The 22,622-nt window shown below is 40.8% G+C and overlaps 1 protein-coding gene across 3 annotated transcripts in view; it reads left to right on the top strand.

The window, feature by feature from the left end:
* Window positions 1-22,622, top strand: part of LOC125456221 (lysine-specific demethylase 4A) — a 68,663-nt gene that overhangs the window by 7,867 nt on the left and 38,174 nt on the right. The window contains exons 1-7 of one of the 3 annotated variants that reach the window (XM_048539137.2): window positions 511-581; window positions 1,915-2,071; window positions 6,064-6,239; window positions 8,935-9,049; window positions 10,562-10,755; window positions 14,189-14,238; window positions 20,466-20,569. In XM_048539137.2, coding sequence (XP_048395094.1) covers window positions 1,934-2,071; window positions 6,064-6,239; window positions 8,935-9,049; window positions 10,562-10,755; window positions 14,189-14,238; window positions 20,466-20,569 — 777 coding nt within the window. In that variant the 5' untranslated portion in view covers window positions 511-581; window positions 1,915-1,933. Of the gene's footprint in view, window positions 1-510; window positions 582-837; window positions 975-1,914; window positions 2,072-6,063; window positions 6,240-8,934; window positions 9,050-10,561; window positions 10,756-14,188; window positions 14,239-20,465; window positions 20,570-22,622 lie in introns of those variants that run through there. The other 2 variants (XM_048539136.2, XM_048539135.2) reach the window with 2 other exon arrangements.

Raw genomic sequence — 22,622 nt, 5'->3', positions numbered from 1 at the left:
CCAATACCTTTGTCATAGGCATCCAGCAATGTTTAGTGTAAACTGGAAGAACACCTCATATTCTGAAGAAGGGTCCAGGGCCAAAACGTAAGCTTTCCTGCTCCTCCGATGCTGCTTGGCATGCTGTGTTCAGGGCTATATCGGAATTTGAAACGGTGTCTGGGGTCACTGGATTACTTGAGTGATTATACCAGTAATTCAGTCACACGACCTGAAATGTTAACTCTGATTTTGTTTTTTCGTCACAGATACTGACAGACCTGTTGAGCTTTTCCAGTAACTTCTGTTTTTGTTCCTGATTTATGGTATCTGCAGTTCTTTCGCTTTTTATTGAGAAAGCTACTGATCGGCAAATAATTAGAGACGAGACGCTGATTGGCTGGTACCGAGAGCCCGGCGTTGATTGGGTGTATTCAGTTACACGATGCTGATTGGCTAGTGTCGGAAGGCTGGCGTTGATTGGCTGGTATTGGAAGCCCGATGCTGATTGGGTTTTCGTAGCTGGAAAAAGGCGGGTCGAAATGTCAGGTTATTTTAATAAATGAAGACGGGAGGGCGCTGAGGAAACAGGCGACGCTTGGGTAATGATGGACATAATGGTCTACTGATAACGCGTGAAATAGCTTAAAAAATGATTCTCCGCGATCCTTGTAAATGTCTAAAATTATGGAAAAGAATAATATTGATTTCCCGTTGTCGTAACTTGTGGCAACTTAACTTGCTTGAACAATGGTGTGACTGACAGAAGGATCGCCCAATTAGGTCGATGCACCATAAGTGTTGTGACGTACACTGCGTGTGCTGTCCAATTGTCAGCGTACTTGACAAAAGCTGCGGGAGGGGGCGGTGGACGGGATTCGGTTGAGGTATTAGATCGGCAGTGGTCGATGCTTCTGAGCGGCGACTTCGTGACTGAACGGTGACTCTAGGCCAGTCTATCGGCTGGTATTCAGCCTCCCCTTCGATTTTGGATCGTGAGTAGAGAAGCGCCTGGAGGCCAAGTGACATACAATAGAACAATAGGGATAAGAGGGCCGTTCTCTTTCCCCCGCCCGGCCCCTCTTACCTCCACCCCCTCCCAGATCCCCCAGCGGTTACAAAGGGAATGAGAGAAATGATTTAAAGGGCAGACTGTACAGAGACAGCTCTGTGACCCTGACTAGGCTGCTGGTGTGTACAGATTGTGCGATCGAGTACAGTTCGAGAGCGAGTCGGATTATAGACGAGAGGTGGGGGAGGGTAGCCGGAAGACAAAGGGAGAACGCTGAGCTTCTACCTCCCCGCCCCGTACTATTTGGGTTTAAAGCTCCCGTCGTTATAGTGCGCTAACTCCCCTTGCGGAGACACCCAGCGCCCTTTGTTGACACCGTCTGGGATTGCTGTTCTCTCTGAAAACGAAACTTGCCTCTCGCGGTTTCTACCCAGCGATGTTAATGAAAGCTTGTTTTTTTAAATTTTTTTTCGCTCAGCAACCGATTATGCAAACTTTAATACTTTATTCGACCTTGTGGACAGTTCGCTGAATATATTCTGACCGTGATCTTTACATTACTGAAGATTTGAGTGATATTAGTCATGTATTATAATTGCAAAAGATGATCTGTTTTTTCTTCTGTTATTTATGGTTCTCGCTCTCAGAACGATCTGTAGCCCAGACAGATCTATGTCTAATTTTATAATTTTGAAACGTTGAACAATATGCCGCCATCTCAACCTATTAGAATTAGACACTGTTTTGTTCTTGTTCCTTCAATTTTACAAGCTGTATAGAAGTGAGCTATCAGTCGTTGGTTGATACTGGTAACTTTAGCTTCAAGTGTCTCTTGTCACTGTGTTACGAGCCCTTTATTAATGCATAATAGAGCCACAGAGCTGGCTGCAAAATATCATTTTATGTAAATGTTTGCTTTGTAGGTGAGTGACATTGGCAAGCATGGCGTCAGACTCTGGAGTGACCAATCCCAGCTGTCGGATAATGACTTTTTATCCTACGATGGAAGAGTTCAAAAATTTCAGTCGCTACATTGCATATATAGAGTCACAAGGAGCCCACCGTGCTGGGCTTGCAAAGGTAATATGAGTCACATTGGCACAGTCCAACCAGTTCATTCCGACCATGATCCCACCTATCTCTCCAAACATGTATTATCTAAATGTGTCTTAAACGTTGTAACTGTACCCACATCTGTCACTTCCTTTGGAATCACAGTCTTAAGTAACTGTCTTGCATGTCTTTTTCAATATTTCTCCTCTCACCTTAAAAATATACTCCCTCACCTTGAAATCTCCAGTCTGAGGGAAAAGACATGCCATTCACCTGATCTGTACCCTTCGTTATTATATAAATTTCTGTAGGATCACCCCCCCCCAACCTCTTACACTCCACGAAAAATGCCCCAATCTATCCAGCCTCTCCTTTATAATGCTCACCCTCCATTCCTGACAACATCCTGGTAAATCTCTTGCACTGAATAATATCCTTCCTATAACAGGAAGACCAGAACTGAAGTGATTACTCTAGAAGAGGCCCCACCAATGTCCTGTACAATCTAAGTAACATCCTAACTCCTGTACTCGCAGATCTGAAAAATGAAGGCAAGCATGCTAAATGTCTTCCTAACCAGTCTGTCAATATCTGATGCAAACTTGACAGATCTCTGTTTTACTACAACACCCAATAACCCATTTTTAATTGTATTAATCTTGCCATTGTTTTGCCAAAATGCAATACCTCACATTTGTAATTGTAGATAAACTTCACTGCCCACTGTACCTCAAATTTTGGTGTCGTGAACAAACTCACTAACCATGCTTTCTATATTCTCCTCTAAATTATTTACATAAATGAAAAACAAAATCAGACCAGCAGTGATGCCTGTGAAGCACCGCTGGTCACGGGCCTCTGTAATTAATATATTAATTAATATTAACGAATACAGTCTGTATAATTTCCAGGCTTCTCCTTACATCCTTTGTTAGGTATATTTGTTATAATAACATGGAACACTACTTACTGTTCATGAAATTCTCAATTTCAAAGGATTGAGTAATTCAGTACTTCATCCAAAGTCGCAAAGCTTGCCATTGCCATGCTATGGGAGCAGCTTTGTATCTTGACTACTGCTGATTGCAGGGTTATATCATCTATGCATCTACACAAGGCCCTAAGGTTGGGCATACTGGAATGGCCTTTAGTATTAGGAATTGGAGATATTTCTAATATTCTGATAGCAACAAAAGAGGCACAAGCATTGTCCAATACAGAAACTCATCTAAATAAAACTCTCCATTAGTTCAAACACACTTACTTTCACTTTTAATCAGTGTGTCCTGACAGCTGAGAATGAAAATTCACTCTCAATTTTTGAGGGTGGCATAATTGTTCTACCAATGTGCTGATTTGGCACACCCCAGTACCCTTTCAGAAAAAGGATGCAAGAATTGGAGGAAATGATAGAGTAAGTAAATAGTTGGGGTACAAGACCAGATATGGTTTCAGATTTTTGTGGAACGGGTGGTAATGATACTGATAAGATCAGCCCACATTAGTCAGAAGCTTCAATGATTGACATTGATTCCAAATTTAAATCTATTTTTTCAAAAAAAAGGGGCGTTCCAATAAAGGAGGTATGAATTTAAAAATCCTCGTCAACATATAAGAAAGTCTCTATTTCCTACCACAATTGAAATTATGCTACCACATATGTTCAGTCAACAAATAACCTGGCACAGTGAAGTCCAAGTGCTGATCTGAAAATGGCTTTATTGAATGATAGAATCTAATAGCCAATTCCTGCTCTGAATTCATGAATATCAGCATTAAGGCTGACTGATCTGGTTGTGCATGGTGCAAGACATGAGTTGCAACACAGTTGCCACTTCCCACCCCTTTCAAGTAGGTAGTTTTGAAGTGATATGATTCATTTGGCTGCACATAATGCAACACAATTATTTTCAAATTTCAGTAGTTGCTGGTGATGTTGCCATTTCATCTGCCATGTGTAAAAAGGCTAAAATGTTGCTATGAAAACAGAGAGCTTCTGATGAACTCTTGGTGTGTGGTTTTTTTTTCCCCCAAATATCATGTCTTTTATCTTCTGTAAATTTCTTTGAGATGATGACTTGTGCTGACCATTGAGCAGAAACTCAAAGTGAAGCAGGTTACAAGCGTCAGCCAGATGTTTCATATCCTGGCCTTTTGATTCTTCTAAGCCAGAACAACATAAGACACCGTTTGGAGTATAATGACGTACTCTTGACTTGTCTAGATGAATGCAGCCTTAATAAATTCTGAAGAAACTTGACATAATCTTCGCCTCTATATTACTTTTAACCTCTGTTCCCTCTTCCATTGGTGCAGTATGACACATACCATCTGCAAGATGTGCTGCATCAACTTGCTAATAGTTCATAAAAACTTTCTGTCTGTATTATCCAATAGTAGCCCCACTTGCAAGTTTCCCCTTTAGGTCATATGCAGCCTTCACTTAGAAATACATTGGTGTTTCTTCAGTGTTACGGAGTTAAAATTCTGCAAGTCCTAATTAACAGCACTGCAGGAGTATTTTCCACACTGACTGACTATAGTGGTTCAAGAACTCAGCTTGTTGTCACTATCCCCACTGCCTCAAGAAATTGGGGATTGACGTTAAATATCAGTGATGCCCACATGCTGAGAAGCATGCGGCTATTATTTGACTTCACCAAAAAAATGAATAGAGCATTTTAATAAACAAACATAATATACGTTTGCACACTGCACTTTTAATGTGAAGATTGTTAGATTTTACCAAGAATGATAATTGATTAAAACTCACCACCACCTGTAACCAAGGGATGCTACGTGGCTGAGCCATTTAGAGTATCTGTATGGTATCACTGACATCTCAAGCAGCAGTATCTGATTTTGTTATGACTTATTACCATGTCACAGGGTGCATTTGACATGAATAGGCACGAGAATATCAGCAATTAGTTTATTTAAAAGTTATTTTCTTCGCAAAATCGTTTTCTCAGCAGGTGTTATTTGCAATTTCTGAACCTGAGGAATGTGAAGACATCACTGTGGAAATTCCTCCCAGAAACTGTTTTCTGCTTATTCTATCTTTAAAACTGTTTCTTGGGTCACTTTGAAATTCTGAAAAGCTTTTCTTTTTGACCTTGCATTTTTAGTCTGAGATATGCTTAACGAGAACTGAAAGAGCAGCAGGTGCTGTAAATTAGGAACAAAAACAGAAGTTGCTGGAAAAGCTTAGCAGGTCTGGCAGCATCTGTGAAGGAAAAAAAAAATCAGTAAAGTTTTCAGGTCTAATGACCTTTCCTCCAGAACAGGAATGATCACCAGACCCGAAATGTTAATTGTGTTTTTGTTTTCCCTTCACAAATGCTGCCAGACCTGCTGAGCTTTTCCAGCAACTTTTGTTTTTGTACTTGTTTAACAAGCTTTGTTATATTCAAACCTTATCAATTCAAGTATAATTTATGAAGGAAGACAATCTCAACATTCGACCTCCAAAGGGATGCAAAAAGCGTCCCATGCATTATTGAGGAATAACTAATTAATCTCCCTTCAGTGGAATAATTTGGAAGGAAGATAGGTTTAAATAAACAATAACATTCTTAAAATTTGATAATTTAGTATTCTCTTGCCCACTCACTTGAGTGAAAGTGACAGACCCTGATTGTGCTTTATTTTGTGTTGTCTTGTGGTGTAGATTTTAAAAGCAAAAGTATATTTGTAAGTAAAGTGATAATGCACCTGAATTTAGAGTTCCCACCTAGGCTCTTAGCTACCTTCGGCAATTTAAAAGTAGTTGCTCATACTAAAATGAACTAGTCTTGAGCAGTAAAGGCCTTAATGACCTGCCTGAAGTTAGCAGCTACGTATCATATTAGCCTTGGGTTATTGAGCCCAATCAGAAACACCACAGGAGATGTGATTCATCGTAACCTCTTTTTCTCCAAAAAAAGCCATATCGTGCAAAACAAAATTGTTGCAGCCATGCATTTAGAAATATAGATCTTTGAGGTGTAACTATACTCATTTAATTATTATTCCCACAGGTTGTTCCACCTAAAGAATGGAAGCCTTGTAAAAGTTATGATGAAATTGATGATCTGGTGATTCCAGCCCCAATTCAACAGGTTGTGACAGGCCAGTCAGGCTTGTTCACACAATACAACATCCAGAAGAAGCCCATCACTGTACGCGAGTTCCGAAAAATTGCTAACAGTGATAAGTAAGAAACTTACTTTTGTATTGCTTCTCATCATGGATTGTGAGTAAAATTAGTTTAATCAAGTTGCACAATATTGGACAAGAAGCCAACAAGAATTTTTAAAATTTGTAAAACAATATATATTTTTGAAATTTCTGCAGTTCTAGCTCAGGTAAATCGTATACGTATGCCCTAATATATTCAGTTATGTTTCTAACTTGGAGATGGGGCTGAGAGTGGGACATCAGAGACATATTGGTTGTTTGTTTAATATTTTGTCCTTTAACATTTCAGTAACAAACATCAAAAGAGCCACTAGTTGTATAGGCAGAACTCCAGCTGTAAATGGGAGTTCTGGAGTCCTTTTTCAAGTCGAAACGTCCTAACTTGTATACACAATGCAGGACATTAAAAACAGCTATTCTTGATCACCGGAAATATTCAGGTTTTTAAAATAAAACCCCAGCTTGGGATCATGTTTGTAAGGCGGGTGTCACTGTCATTTTCCTAAGTGGCAAGATAGCAAGTATGGATATTAGTCGAGTTAAATTTACAACATAAGCTGACCATTTGGCTTCACAACCTTCCTTCCACTGTGTGTCATCTAATTCTGGAAAACCCTTATTTATTTTCTCGTGTATTTAACTTAATTTCCTCTTTTTATAAAGATATCTGTAGCAGTTGCCTGTACTGCTGCATGTCGTCATAAGTTCCATGTTCTTACAGTCTGAATGAAGACATTTGTCCTGTATTCCTTGATCATATTCATTAGTGACTGGCTTGCACATGTTGGCTCTAATTTTGGATTCACCTAGCAAGTGCCAAAATCTTCTGTATGTTGACTAAACCAAATCGCCTCAATGTCAATGATCCAACCTTTCCCTTTCAAGGGAGAAGTCCAGAGCGCACGTACAATGTTTTGTATGCCTCCTGTTGCTTCTGAATTCTGGTATTATCTTTTTGAACGTCTTTGTTCATTCATCCATTCCTCTATTAGCATAGAATCTGTACAGTGCCGATAGAGGTCAATTAGCCCATTGAGTCTGCACCAATCCTCTGAGGAGCATCCCACCAGACCTACTCATCCCTGCCTTTACCATGATCCACCTAACCCGCACATCCTTGGATAAATACAGGGCAATTTACCATGGCCACTCCACCTAACCAATACAACTTTGGACTGTGGGAGTAAACCAGACCACCCAGTGGATATGATACCCACGCAGGCAGTGCCCCAAGGCTTGAAATGAACCCAGGTCCCTGGAGTTGAGGCAGCGGTGATGACCATGGAGCCGCCATCATTTTTGTAATGGGGAGACTAGTATTAACTTGGCAAGTAAACAATATTCTGGACTGTGGTCTAACCATGCACTATACAATGGTTACGCACATGCCCTGCTTTTGAAATAAATGTAACGCTGGAGAGAAGAGTCATACCTGGCTCTAAGTGTTAACTTTGTTTCTCTCCACAGATACCGGCAGACCTGCCAAGTTTCTGTAGAGTTCTGTGTTTCTGATATCGAACATTTGCAATATTTTGCTGTTATTCCCTGTTTTGAATTCTGTTTGTCAGGTTGCAAACTTTTTTTTTTCAAATTTGTGTTGCTGCTTTTAATTTGTGAATGCATATTCCCAAGATCCCTCTATTTTTCCCTATCCCATTGAGACTGTGTGTTTTTTCTTTCCTCTGGAATATGTGGCTGCCTTGATTCTCCTACCAAAATGCACCATTTCATGTTTATCTGTTAAAATTACACTAATTTTCACTTGAGCTATGTTGTATTTTTGTTTTTTTTTAAACATTACCTGCATGAAAGTTTCTGCTGTCTGCACAATTTGAAAATGTTTCCAATTTCATTTCTGTAAATAGTGAACAGCAATATTCATAGTACCCGTTTTCAAATATCACTCCCTAATTCTTGTCACATGAACCCTACACTTTTTTTTCCCCCAGGGAACTGGTTATCCATTCTGTGTACTGCATTCTTGATTTATCAAGTAAACGGTGCAGGTGGGGTAAGCAGAACATCACTGGATTCCATTAAAGTTCCATAGCCCCAGGTTAATGTTTTGGGAATCTGAGTTCCACTATGGGAATTAATAATCTAGGCTTGAAGGCTAGTCTCAGTAACAGTGATATATCAACTCACTGTTGATTGCTGTTTATAAAAAAAAAAAATTCAGTTGAGGGATTGAGACCTCTTGCCCTTGCTCACTCTTGCCCTGAAAGTAACTAGACCTGCAGCAATGTTATTGACCCTTAACTGACTTTTGAGGTATCCTAGTGAACTATTCAGTTGTGGCAATTAGGTGTTGGCAGGAAATGCTGCCCCATATCCCTGAAAATGACTTTTCTTCAACTGCATTCTAGAATGTTGATGTTCGCTTAAGTATACATTATAAAATAAATTTGTAGTTGTATAGATAATACAGACCTACATCTGGAGGTGTATTATCTTGTAAAGAATTCCCAGACGCTGTGTTGTCTAGAAAGAAAATTCAAACATATGAGGTTATCTCTGCAATCTGATACCTCCAGTTGTAGGCTCCAGAGATACGAAATGGAAGATTTTTATCCTCTTCATGTGTTTAAAAGACCTGAAAATGGAGTGTTGAAAATATGCTACAGAAGAGTCTTACTCAAGCTGCTGTCATTTGAGAACTAATTGAAGTTCAGTTAGAATTTTTTTGATTTATTAAAATGTCTTTTTTCTAGATACTGCACCCCTCGCTATTCAGACTTTGATGATCTGGAGCGCAAGTATTGGAAAAATCTCACATTTAACGCACCAATCTATGGTGCAGATGTCAATGGTACATTGTATGATGAGGTAAGACTTAACTAAGTCTTTAATTTTTCTTATTGTGGTGGCTCCCATATATAGTTGATAAAGTGGTCGCAGTTCTTTTTGCCATTTTTTGTTTGTAGCTCTTGAAAATGTTTTTAAACAGAACAATTCTGAACATTATTACATCGTCCGCTGTGTATTTTGAATGTTACCAGAACTGATGAGATCTCTTGTCTCCTAATTAAGTTTAGTGATTGAGAATGAGTGGTGTTAACTTCCTTTTAATTTGTTGGAATCATAGGGTCATGCAGAACAGAAGGAGGCCATTTTCTTCCACTATGCTTGTGTTTACATTCTAAATGAAGTGCCAATTAGTCTTTCTCACTTCTCCTTTCCATTTGGCCTCCAAATATTTTCTGTTTAAAATGCATTTCCTTTCTATTTTTCAAAGTTCCTGTCAGATCTGATGCCACCACCCTTTAAGACAACAAGCTGTCATGATCTCCACTGCAAATAATAAATTCTTTTCAGCTTCTAACTGCGGTTTCCGACCAGTTATTTTAAATGGATGCACTCTGGTTGCTGATCATCCTGCCACTAAAAATGGAGTTAGTAAGAAGGAATTTCAACTCTGAATCTGAACCAGGACCTATTAAATCTTCTCTTTACAGCCTCTGTCTATGCTCCAGATAATTGAAATCTTTCACTTTTGGTACCAATCTACTATACCTAAGCAAAAATATCAATTGACATCTTGTAGCCATTTTGTTTGGACGCAAGTTGGCAGAAGCATGTGTTTTCATGACTAATTAAATCAGCATAAATATTTTGGAATATTCACATACTTATGTAATTTTTCAAGGTCTTATAAAATTATTTTAACGTATCTTGATGTCATTCTTCAGCTTTCCCTGCTCAGTGCCCTTAACTTTCTCCTATTCTTCTCTTGCTCATTGAGACTTTACGTTGTGTTGAGAGAGAGAACAAATGCTGTTGGTGCTGTGAGTGTGAATGAATGTAAATGCATGGTCCAATAAAATAAAATCCTGAAAAGGCCTTACTTCTCTCTCCTTGACCCAATTGCTTTTGTTTGAGATAATGAGTTAAATGTCTGTTTACAGGTTTCTTTCACATGATATCCTGTGACTTAATGTATGCCCCCACCAAATTTGGAAATGCTTGGCTTCGACTTTGTAATCTCCATTTGATACCAGCCACGTGCTGATTGAAGAATGGCAGGACTAATCCAGCATTTGAGAGATTTTTTAAAAATAACAATGCCACTTTGTGCCAACATCCTTTTGGTAAAGGGTTGCTTTGTAAGAATAGTTTTTCTTCTCTGAACCTTATTTTTCAGGTTATAGCGTAATTGTTGGAAGCAGAGGAAATGGTGGAGTGCAATATTCTCCTTATAAATAGATAAAGATTGGATTTGTTTCTGGATGCTTTCAGTTTCATAGAAGATATGTGACTAAATTTAAACTTTGTTTTCCAAATGCTATATTATTTTAAGCTCAATATTTTGTTTACAGATACAATTTCCTGTTTATTTAGGGTGTGACTGAATGGAACATTGGACATTTGAACACAATCCTGGATGTGGTAGAAAAAGAGAGTGGTATCACAATTGAAGGTGTCAATACACCATACCTCTATTTTGGAATGTGGAAAACCACCTTTGCTTGGCACACAGAGGACATGGACCTCTACAGCATTAACTACCTGCACTTTGGTGAACCCAAATCTTGGTAACAGGCTCAGCTTAATCTTACACTCTACATATTCGTTTTGGAATACTATATCTTGAATTTTAAACGTGTTACAATGAAATAGCTTACGCATTTTCATGCTTTACATACTAAGCTGAATGATTAACAACTCCTTTTTTGTTGTAGCATGAAACTACCAAGAAGCTAGTTGAATTAGATGGACCTTGATCATGTTTTTGTGGATTACCTGCTACGTTGCCCGAGGTTGAATTTAAATGTGAGGTTCCACGTAAAAGTGAACAAACTAGTTTGAGAAAAGACTAGTGTTTAGTCTCTGCATGGCTTGTTTCTTTCTGCTTGTTGTTTGCACAAATGTGGAAAAGATTACACAGTATTATTAAAACTTTCAACTGTGTGAAAGAAAACAATTATCAGATTGTTAGCAACTATGGTCGCTAATGTCAACAAACATAGCTGTCACTTTGTGGACAATAAGCTGGATAGCCAGTATGTGTTTTTGATAGTTAAGGGATAAATTTTGGTTGGGTCTTTGAAAACCAGTCCTTGGTTTAGATGTTGTGAAATGGGATAGTAATGACATGCCTCCACTTAACTTGTCCAGCTACCTGTGATGGGCAGTTTGGATAAATTACTTGTATTTGGCTTACCTTCTGAATTTCAACAGCTTATTTGGAAATGAACAAGAAGTGTCCATACAAACCACAAGTATACTTCCATTTCTCACAACAATCAGCATAGCTGAATTGTTTTTTTTTTGAGAGCTATGTGTACATCAGAGTTCTGAACGAAAAAACGTATGCACAAGGAACATGCAGTAATATTTGCTGGAAGTTGTTGTGACAGGGTAACATTTCTACAGACATCTCCAACAGCTCTTTTTAAAGTGATTTGCTAAAGTAGGATAGGCCCCATGATTACCTGTGCCCCAGTTTCTACTGGAATAGCTGCATAGTTTGCAGACTGTTGAAGTTGAGTGAAGGATGTAATTTTAATATATAGTTTAAGTAAGGTCTGCGTGTACTACTAACAATGGTTCTGATTCCGCATCAACGTATCCATCAGGAACTGTGGCAATCAAAGCCCTGATTTCTTCAGGTCCACTTGCATTACCTCACATCCTGTTCAAGTCATGGTCGCCTATTTTCAGAGTCATACAGTATAGAAACAGACTCTAAGGTCCAACTCCTCCAAGTTTCCCAAACGAAACTAGCCCCATTTGCCTGTGTTTTGGCTTGTATTCCTCTAAGCTTTCCTATTCTTGTGCTCGTCCAAATATCTCTTAAATGTTGTAGCTGTACCTACATCTACCAATTCGTCTGGCAGTTCTTTCCACCCTCTGTATGGAAAAAGTTTCCCCTTTGGCCCCTTTTCAATCTTTCTCCTCTCACCTTAAAAGTATGCCTCCTTGTTTTGAACTCCCCTATCCTGGGGAAAAGACCTTTGCTGTTCATTTTATCTCTGTCCGTTGTGTAAGGTTACCCCTCAATCTCCTACGCTGTCGTAGGAAAAGTCCCATCCTATCAAGCCATTTATAACTAAAACCCTCCAGTCCCTGTAATGCTGTTTATAAATTACTTTTGCACCCTGTCTAATTTAGTAATATCCTTTCTGAGTTATTTGCTTAAATGCATGTTCGCCCACAACAACATGACCTCAACCAATAGTAGTCCAAGGAGGCAGGTCCCAAATTCACCACGATCAAGCCCTGTAGCATTGGTACCAATCTGATCTAAACTGGATATCTGGCCAACCCTCAAGGTGTCAGTTTACTGTGGCAACGTAACTTTTGAATATGTGTACACTGGCCTTGCTACGGATAACAATTCCAGTTTCTTTATCATGTGGCTGACCAGCATCTCCCATTCTCATTAATAATAGATAACAAAGTGTGGTGCTGGATGAACACAGCAGGCCAAGCAGCATCTCAGGAGCACAAAAGCTGACGTTTCGGGCCTAGACCCTTCGGGCCCGCTATATTCATCCAGCTCCACACTTTGTTATCTTGGATTCTACAGCATCTGCAGTTCCCATTATCACTCTCCCGTTCTCATTGCCTGCCATACGTGTATGTTGGGAGGATTTACAAGCTGATACTCAACCTGTTTGACCATGTTATCCATGCATCTTTAGCTGACAGGTTTGGCTTGGGTTTCTGACTTGGGGATGCTGCCTCTATACCACAAGACCTTTTGAGGGATGTTTTAGCTCATTGCGTTTGTATCACCTTGCTGAAGCCTTTGTTGAGACTGTGCACCTCTTAAACCAAAATTCAAAGATGTAATGGTTGAAGGGGAATGTGAATTGAAATTCAAATGAGTTGTGAAAAGAACTAATTTTGACAGAATATTCATGAATTATTTGTTCTGGCCAAAGTCGAGGACAGAACACCAGGGAAGTTGGGATTGAAGCAAATTAATGGGTTTGTCATTCGTTTTGTTGCAGCTATCACTGAAATTGTGGTGTGCTGACTTATTTTGAGCGAGGAGATTTCACAGAAGTTCTTAAAATCATAGGTGGTGTTGGCAAATCAAGTAGAGAGGAAAAACCTGGCTCGAGAACCAGTAGACAAAAATTTTAAATGATTAGCTAATGATCCAAAGACAGCATAAGGCAAAATCTTTTTTAGTTCAGCAAATGAAGGTCAAGGTCAGCAATTGTAGTGGGGACAGTTTCAGTCATTGGTTTTTCAGCAGGGAATTGGATGTGCACCTGAAGAGAGAATCTTCAAGGCCACAGGAAAGTAAGAGGAAGTGCGTTCTGCTAAATGTGACTTTCGGAGCTGGTTGGCACTTGACCAGCTAGCTGTCCTGCTTTTGCTTTAACCAGAGCAGTGCAGCAGCTCTGTGGTTAGCTCTGCTGCCTAACAAATCCAGGGATGCAGGTTTGATTCCTACCTTGGGCAACTGTCTGTGTGGAATTCTCACATTCTGCCCATGTCTGTGTTGGTTTCCTCTGGGTGCTGCAGTCTCCCCTCTCAGTCCAAAGATGTGCAGGTTAGCTGGATTAGCATCAGAAATGCAGGGTTACAGAGATACGGTGGGGGATGTGGCTGGATGGAATGCTGTTTGGAGGGTCGGTGTGGACTCGATGGGCCAAGTGGCCTGCTTCCACACTGTAGAGATTATGTTCAATGAAACAAATCACTTATAACAGTTTTTAAAAAAAACTGGGTTCCTAATTTAAAATATGCTATTGATTTCATGCAGTGGAACAGTAAAACAATGTGATTGGTTACATTTTGTGCCATAGCTTTTTCCTTTGAAGTCAGAACCAAAGAAAAAATGCTCTTCGGTGCTGTAGTGACAATATGTATGTGTGGGGATCTACAGTGTTTTGAGAACTCCAGTCAGTCATAGAACTGTGTAGCTACTTGTGTCCTCAAAATGACATCCTTAGATAAGGAACTTGCAATGTACATTGTAAATAATTATATGTATCTGTATTCTGATAGGTACACTGTTCCACCAGAGCATGGAAAACGATTGGAACGTCTAGCTAAAGGTAAAGACTTGTATCGCAATCTATCTGATCTTTGTTTGAATTTCTTGCTTTTAAATACTTGGGTGTAGGGACTAAGAGAAAAGTTTCTGTTTCATGTGATTCCTATATTTTGATAAACTGAGGAGCTTGCTACACAGGAGAAATATTACACAGTTTTCTTGTTTTTTTTTCTTTTCTGTTTAAGGCACTGAATAACAGGCAAGTGAGAGTTCAGATCTTGCTGTTCATTTTGGGGCATCACTCTGAAATGTCCATGAGTGTATATTGTAAATATTACTACTAATAACAGAAACAATCCTGAGTTGCAGTTGAGCTGTACTACCTTTTAGGTCCACATGGCAGATCTTTTTCCATCATATGTCTGGCGAACAATGACTGAAACTTTCCACTGATTTGACTTCATAATCCTTCAATTTTGAGAAAGACCTAAGGGTTTGAAGTGAAACTTTTTAAAAAATGTCTCTCCAGCTGATTATTGGATCATGTTGAATTTTTTTTTAAGAAGGAAAGCTCGATCTCATAACAGTAACTCTCCATAAGGGGGCAATCCTTTTTAGGGCTATCTGAACAAAGTGTTTTTAGATACACAGAATCCTGCTTGGAGGTATGACACTTTGGGCGGCACAGTGGCTCAGTGGTTACCACTGCAGCCTCACAGTGCCAGGGACCCGGGTTCAATTCCAGCCTCGGGCAACTGTCTGTGTGGAGTTTGCACGTTCTCCCCGTGTCTGCGTGGATTTCCTCCGGGTGCTCCGATTTCCTCCCACTGTCCAAAGATGTGCAGGTTAGGTGGATCAGCCATGCTAAATTGCCCATAGTGTTCAGGGATGTGTGGGTTATAGAGGGATGGGTCTGGATGGGTGCTCTGAGGGTTGGTGTGGACTTACTGGGCCGAAGGGTCTGTTTCCACACTGTAGAGATTCAATTCTAGGTATAGTTCTGCTGACTGAGTTTCCGGTTTACATGCTGTGCAATAGTTTCAGTTTAAGATGTTGCTTTCTGTTGGCCTGGAGTTTGATGTCTAGCTGCTCAATCTGGCAAATCTGATTTAAGTAACTAATTTGTGATCTAATAATGTAAAGCAGTCTGACTTCCTTGTTTATTGCGGGATTTTTGGGAGTGAAGATGATTTTTCTCATTTTTGGACTGTACAAGAAGTAAGCATTAAAAGATTCTACAAATGTAACAGCTGTATAATACAGGTCTTCCCCACATGGAGATGAGAGTTCAAGTTTTGAGATTGTGAGCTCCAAGATAGCAGTGAAAAATTGACCCTTTCAGCAACAGGTAAAGGTGCTCCTTACCCTTTCCTTCCATTTTGTTCCAGAGGCTACTATTTCTAATTAGTTACCCATTTGAGTGAAATGATATTCTTTGTGATAATGGATACCCTGCTTCATTATATCATTGTGTATCATGAAATGTCATCTTAGGCCCTACATTTACCACTTGGCCCCAAGTGGGATTACCCTGGAAGGGGAAAGCATCTCAAATTTGAACAGTAAGTGAAGTTAGCGGTGTCATTACTGCAAAGTAGCAGCGAACCCATATGTTGTTTTCTCGTTAATAGGGTTCTGCTGTCAAGTCAAAATGACATTTAGCCTACCAAACCAACCCAATATGTAATGAGTTCAAATGCTAGAGTTATACTAGGTGTGTAGGCCACATGTCCCAATGACTGGCATATTGAACAGCATGTACCATTGACCATTTGCAGCTTGCAACATATGCCTCTGCTCAACCAGTCCATGTTTGCAAGCCTTAGAAAATTTATATTTGCCATTGGATATTATTCTGCTATTAGTCGTATGAAATCACCTGGACTGTGCTATACCAGAGTCATTTTAAGATCATCAGCTGGTTCACAGCGTGATGCATTTGTACATGCTGGAAGTTTTTTTTTAAATTAAAAAAACTAGAAGCTTAAAGATGGCAAAATCTCCAGGACCTGATCAGATGTATCCCAGGACGTGGGAATTTAGGGAAGAAATAGTGGGGCCTCTAGTTGAGATATTTGTATCCTCTACAGCCACGAGTGAGGTGGCAAAGGACTGGACGGTGGTTAATGTTGTGCCTTTATTCAGGAAAGGCTGTAAGGAGAAGCCTGGGAACTAGAGAAAGGTGAGTCTGATATCAGTGGTGAGCAAGTGATTGGTGGAGATTGAGAGAGAAGATTTACTTATATTTGGAAAGGAGAGGACTGAATAGAGATAGTCAGCATGACTTTGAACATGGGAAATCATGTCTCGTAAACCTGATTTTTGGTTACTACTTCAAAAAACTCAAAGATCAAGGGTAGAGCGGTAGATGTTGTCTACGTGAACTTGTGTGAAACCTTTACATGGTCGACTGATCAGTAAAGATAGATGTGGAATTCAGGGAGAGCTTGTCAGTTGGATACAAAATTTGGTTTTGTGGTGGAGGGAATTTTTTTGGACTCATGGTCACAGGCATCCAGTGCTGTGCAGGGATTGCTGCTGGGTCCACTGTTGTTCATCATTCGTTTAAATAATTTGGATGAGAATTTCAGAAGCGTGGTGGTTAGTTTGTGACTGACCTAAAAGTTAGCAGTATAGTTGACGGTGAAGGAGGTTATCTAAGATTATAAAGGGATCTTGATCAGTTGGGCCAATGGGCTGAGGAATGACAGTTGGAGTTTGAGTTGGATAGATGAGAAGTTTTTTTTTGTAAAGCAAATAAAGATTGCATTTAGAGATAATGGGAACTGCAGATGCTGGAGAATCCGAGATATCAAAGTGTGGAGCTGGATAAACACAGCAGGCCAAGCAGCATCTTAAGAGCAGGAGAGTTGACATTTCGGGCCTAGACCCTTCATCGGAAAAGAGAGATGGGGAGAGAGTTCTGAAATAAATAGGGAGAGAGGGGGAGGTGGACCGAAGATGGATAGAGGAGAAGATAGGTGGGGGGTCTGGGGGGGTGAGGTGAGATTAGTAGGTAGGAAATGGAGGTGTGGCTTGAGGTGGGAGGAAGGGATGGGTGAGAGGAAGAACAGGTTAGGGAGGCGGGGACAAGCTGGGCTGGTATTGGGATGCTGTGGAGGGAGGGGAGATTGTAAAGCTTGTGAAATCCACATTGATACCATTGGGCTGCAGGGTTTCCAAGCGGAATATGAGTTGCTGTTCCTGCAACCTTTAGATGGCATCATTATGGCACTGCAGGAGGCCCAGGATGGACATGTCTGAGGAATGGAAGAGGGAGTTGAAATGGTTCGTGACTGGGAGGTGCAGTTGTTTGTTGCAAACCGAGCGTAGGTGTTCTGCAAAGCGATTTCCCCAAAGCCTCCGCTTGGTTTCTCCAATGTAGAGGTAGCCACAACAGGTACAGCAGATGCAGTATACCACATTGGCATATGTTCACCTGCACATCTGCTTGATGTGGAAAGTCATCTTGGGGCCTGGGATGGGGGTGAGGGAGGTGGTGTGGGGGCAAGTGTAGCACTTCCTGCGGTTGCAGGGGAAAGTGGTGCGTTTGGAGAGGAGTGTGGAGCGGGCAAGGGAATACCAGAGAGAGTGGTCTCTCCGGAAGGCAGACAAGGCTGGGGATGGAAAAAGTCTTTGGTGGTGGGGTCAGATTGTAGATGGCGGAAGTGTCGGAGGATGATGCGTTGTATCCGGAGGTTGGTGGGATGGTATGTGAGGACTAGGGGTATTCACTTTTGGCGCTTATTGCAGGGGTGGAGTGTGAGGGATGAGTTGCGGGAAATGCGGGAGACATGGTCGAGGGCATTCTCGACCACTACAGGGGATGTTGCGGTCTTTGAAGAACGAGGACATCTGGGATGTATGGGAGTGGAATGCCTCAGCCTGGGAGCCGATGCGGCAGAGGTGAAGGAATTGGGCATAGGGGATAGAATTTTTGCAGGAAAGTGGGTGGGAGGAAATGTATTCTACGTATCGGTGGGAGTCGGTGGGCTTGAAATGGATATCAGTTTCGAGGTGGTTGTAAGAGATGGAGACAGAGGTCCAGGAAGGTGACGGTTGTGTTGGAGATGGTCCAGGTGAACTTGAGGTTGGGGTGGAAGGTGTTGGTGAAGCGGATGAACTATTCGAGCTCCTCTTGGGAGCACGAGGTGGCGCCCATACAGTCAATGTAATGGAAGAGGAGGTGGGGTTTGGGGCCAACGTAGGTGAGGAGGAGGGACTGTTCCATGTAACCTACAAAGAGGCAGGCATAGTTTGGGCCCATGCAGGTACCCATGGCCACCCCCTTTTGTCTATAGGAAGTGGGAGGAATCGAAAGAGAAGTTGAGGGTAAGGACAAGTTCGGCTAGGCGGATGAGGGTGTTGGTGGAGGAGGACTTGTCGGATCTGCGGGACAGGAAGAAGCAGAGGGAATCCTGAAGCCCAGTGGTATCACTGTGGATTTCACAAGCATCAAAATCCCCCCCCCCCCCCCCCCCCCCCCCGCCGCTGCATCCCAAAACCAGCCCAGCTCGTCCCACATCCCTAACCTTTTCTTCCTCTCACCTATCCCCTCCTCCCACCTCAAGCCGCACCTCCATTTCCTACCTACTAACCTCATTCTGCCCCCTTAACCTGTCCATCGTCCCTGGACTGACCTATCCCCACCCTACCTCTCCACCTGTCTTCTTTTCTCTCCATCTTCGGTCCGCCTCTCTCTCTCTCTCTCTCTCTCTCTCTCTCTCTCTCTCTCTCTCTCTCTCTCTCTCTCTCTCTCTCTCTCTCTCTCTCTCTCTCTCTCTCTCTCTCTCTTTCTCCCCCCCCCCCCCCCCTCCCTATTTATTTCAGAACCCTCTCCCCATCCACCTTTCCTGATGAAGGGTCTAGGCCCGAAACGTCAGCTTTTGTGCTCCGAAGATGCTGCTTGGCCTGCTATGTTTACCCAACTCCACACTTTGTTATCAAGGATTGGGTTTATGCACTTAATGGTGGGGCCCTCGATAGTATTGTCAAACAGAGACTCGGGTTCAGGTGCATAGTTCTTTGAAAGTTGCGGTGCAGTTAGGCAGCCTAGTTCTGAAGATACTTAGCACACTTGCCTTCATTGCTCAGACCATTTTGAGTATCGGAGTTTGGACGTTATGTTGAAGTTGTACAGGATATTGGTGAGGTCACTTTTGGAGTACTGTGTACAGTTCTGATCACCTGCTGCGGGAAGAATGTTATTAAATTGGACAGAGTTCAGGATTTGACAGGAATGAAGGGTTTGAGTTGTAAAAATAGGCGAGGACTTTTCTCTGAGTGTAGGAGATTGAGGGATGATGTTATAACGATTTATAAAATCATGACAGCCATGGATAAGGTGAACAGCAAAGGCCTTTTCCCTCAGGTAGGGGAATTCAAAACTAGGAATTGTTTTTAAGGTGAGATGAGAAAGATTTGAAAAGGACCTGAGGGGCAACGTTTTTGCTCAGAGGGTGGTTGGCATTTCTGATGAACTGCCAGAGGAAGTAGTAGATGCAGATACAGCTACAACACTTAGATATTGGACAGGAAAGATTTAGAGGGATACAGGCTGAACACAGGCAAATGGGATTAGTTTAGTTTGGGAAACTTCATCAGCATGGACAAATTGGACTGGACGAGTCTGTTTCCGTGCTCTACAATTCTATACGTAGAAGCCCATTTTATGTAGATAAAAGGAATTTGTACGTATCTTATTCAAAATAAGGATCATGAAGACAGCCGAACTCTGTTGCATTCCTAGAGCTACACCCTGACATTAGAATCTATCTACCAGATCTGAGAATGCTGCACCTTCTTGCCAAAGATATTATAACCAATCAGCACCCTCTTCTTAGGCTGTTTAAAGTGACGTTTCTTTCTTCTTGGACTATTTTTTACATTGTAGTACCGAGTGAGAGATAAGAGCTTCGGCTTCTGATCACTTTTACATACGTGGAAAACAATTATAAGAGCCTTTATTTTGAAAGAAAATGATTCTGACATGATAATTTCCCCCCTCACTGTCTTTAAGAGCATTAGAGTTTAAAATTCATGAAAATCAGTTTTGAAACTTATTAGAAAATATTTCTCTTGAAGTGTAAGTGTTGGATTGATTTAACAGGCAGGATTGATTTAACAATAAGAATTGATTATGGAGTTCAAAATGCAGCTGGATGCAAGGATGAATTTATCACTCCAGCCAAATAGCGCTTCCTTTGAATTTTGAATGTGAATTTTGTACTGTGTTGTAAGTGGTTTGAGAGATAAGTCTTGCTGATTTTTTTTAAACTTTATTAATAGGGTTTTTCCCAGGTAGCGCTCAAAGCTGTGAAGCATTTCTGCGGCATAAGATGACCTTAATTTCCCCTTCAATTCTCAAGAAATACGGAATCCCATTTGATAGGGTATGTATGTCATACTGCAGTAATAAGACTTGTATATTATATTATTTTGGGATGTTTTTACGGGAATGGCAGAGTGGAGGATTGTTTGTCTGCTGTTACATTCCATTTCATGCTGACTTTATTTCAGATACTTTGCTTTGGCTTGTTGATCAAAATAAACTAGTGAAGTTAGATTATAACCGAAGCAAATAGTATGGCTATAATTTACTTTGCATTCGGCCTGCAATTTTATTGTTGCTTAGAATGTTATGAAGTTTGTGTGTAGTATGCAGCTCCATCAAGCACAAAACAATTTTCAGAGGAAGTGACATGATTCTGGAGAGGCAGGGTGCTTAAGTTGTAAGGCTGTGATCCTGCCAGTAGAAACAACAGCAGACTGTTAACAATTTTAAGTTAAAATGAAAATTGTCAGTACTCATTCCAGTTGGATTGTGAACATTGGTTGCAAAATTTGTTCCAGCAGTGTTCATGTTAAAACTTTATTCTCTCAGCCAATATCTGTATCTATATTCTATGAATAAGGAAATAATTGTTCATAAAATTTGCTGCTGTGTGTTTTTGGAAAAAAGGTTAAAAATGAGGAAGAAGTGTTTATTGTGCTCTGTCTCCTTGCTCTTAGCCAAATTTTTTAAAAATAATTAAATATTCTCCATACAGAATTGTTGGAAGTAGTTTTCTCCTTTTAATTCTCTTAAAGCATTTCTTGCCTGAAGTGGTTATTGTTTGTGTTTCACATGCATTCCTTATCAAAGGAGTGATGAAGTGTTTGTGGATGTTTTCTGTCCAGTTTCAGAATATATTGGAATGAATATTTATGCTTCTATTAACTTCAGCTTTACGTGCAAATGTGCATTTGTGTGGCCAGCTAATCCTTCTCAAACCACTCTGTTCCACCTGAGTAGGTATACGCACAGTGCTGAATGACTAGTTAGAGAATGGTAGCTGCAAGTTTGACCCAGCAGTCTGGAAGTACCTAATTCATACTGCTCAGATGTTATTACATGTTTGGGCCTAGATTTTTATTCCATAGTAGGGTGTGCAAAAACTGGAGATCTGTGAATTTGACCTTTTTTTTTTAAAAAAACTGGCAGCCAACTTTCCCTCTTTTAGTGGTGGGTGGGAAATTATAGGGTAGATTGTCTCAGGTTGCACCCAACTTACAATCTAAGTGCTGGGTCTGAGGCAAGCTGGACAGAAAGTCTTTGTTGGGTCTCCAGCAATTTCTCCAAAAAGGAAATAATATCCCATCCAATCTAACCATACGGCTTAATACTCTTAATACTCTGAACCCATCCCTTGCCCCCATTCGGTTCTTCCCACCCATCACCCCTCATATGCCTGGTGCAGCATGCCTTATGCCATCCTAATCTCAACTCATGGTTTCACACACCATGTCAAGTCACCTCATCCACTAGTATCTGTGCACACAGGAAAAAGGAGAAATCTTGTTACTTAAATTTATGTTGCAAACTGCACAATATTGAAGAAGGTACTCTACCATTTAAAATCAATTTTTGAAATTGCTTCTCAGAGGTTTATGCCTCTTTTTAGACATCAGCATCTCCTCTTATATTTAACAATCCTAAATGGCACCCCCTCACCCCCTTTCTTTTGGCAAGTCTAACATGCATACTCCACATTCTGGACAGGGTACCCTGTCAGGGTGTGTACATTTTCACTTCTGTAGAGACAGCTGTAACTTTAAATGGTGCGCTACTTCTGTCAAATATTTATCAGCAAATCCCTGCCTGGCTCCACTCCTAACATATGAGAATTGCAAGTGCTTTTTTGAGGTAGGATCTGTGATTTCAGTCCTCTTCCAACATTTACTTAACAGCAGAGACTCCGCTTCATGGTGGAAATTTGAAGTAGGAAAGAGCTTGCACAATATACTGTTCTCCTGAATTAGACTAGAGTCTTGAACAGGAGTGCCCCTTTAAGCAAAGCAACTTGCACAACAGAAACATATCAGCCCAAACTGCAATTTAGCACTATTTGTAAAGTACCAATTGAGCAGCTGCTATTCATTCTGCTCTGCATGTAGTGGTTACTC

The sequence above is a fragment of the Stegostoma tigrinum genome, chromosome 8 (genome assembly GCF_030684315.1).
Source record: "Stegostoma tigrinum isolate sSteTig4 chromosome 8, sSteTig4.hap1, whole genome shotgun sequence".
Lineage (NCBI taxonomy): Eukaryota > Metazoa > Chordata > Chondrichthyes > Orectolobiformes > Stegostomatidae > Stegostoma > Stegostoma tigrinum.
The sequence above is the reverse complement of the archived record's forward strand: the minus strand, read 5'-3'. Positions and strand labels throughout refer to the sequence as shown.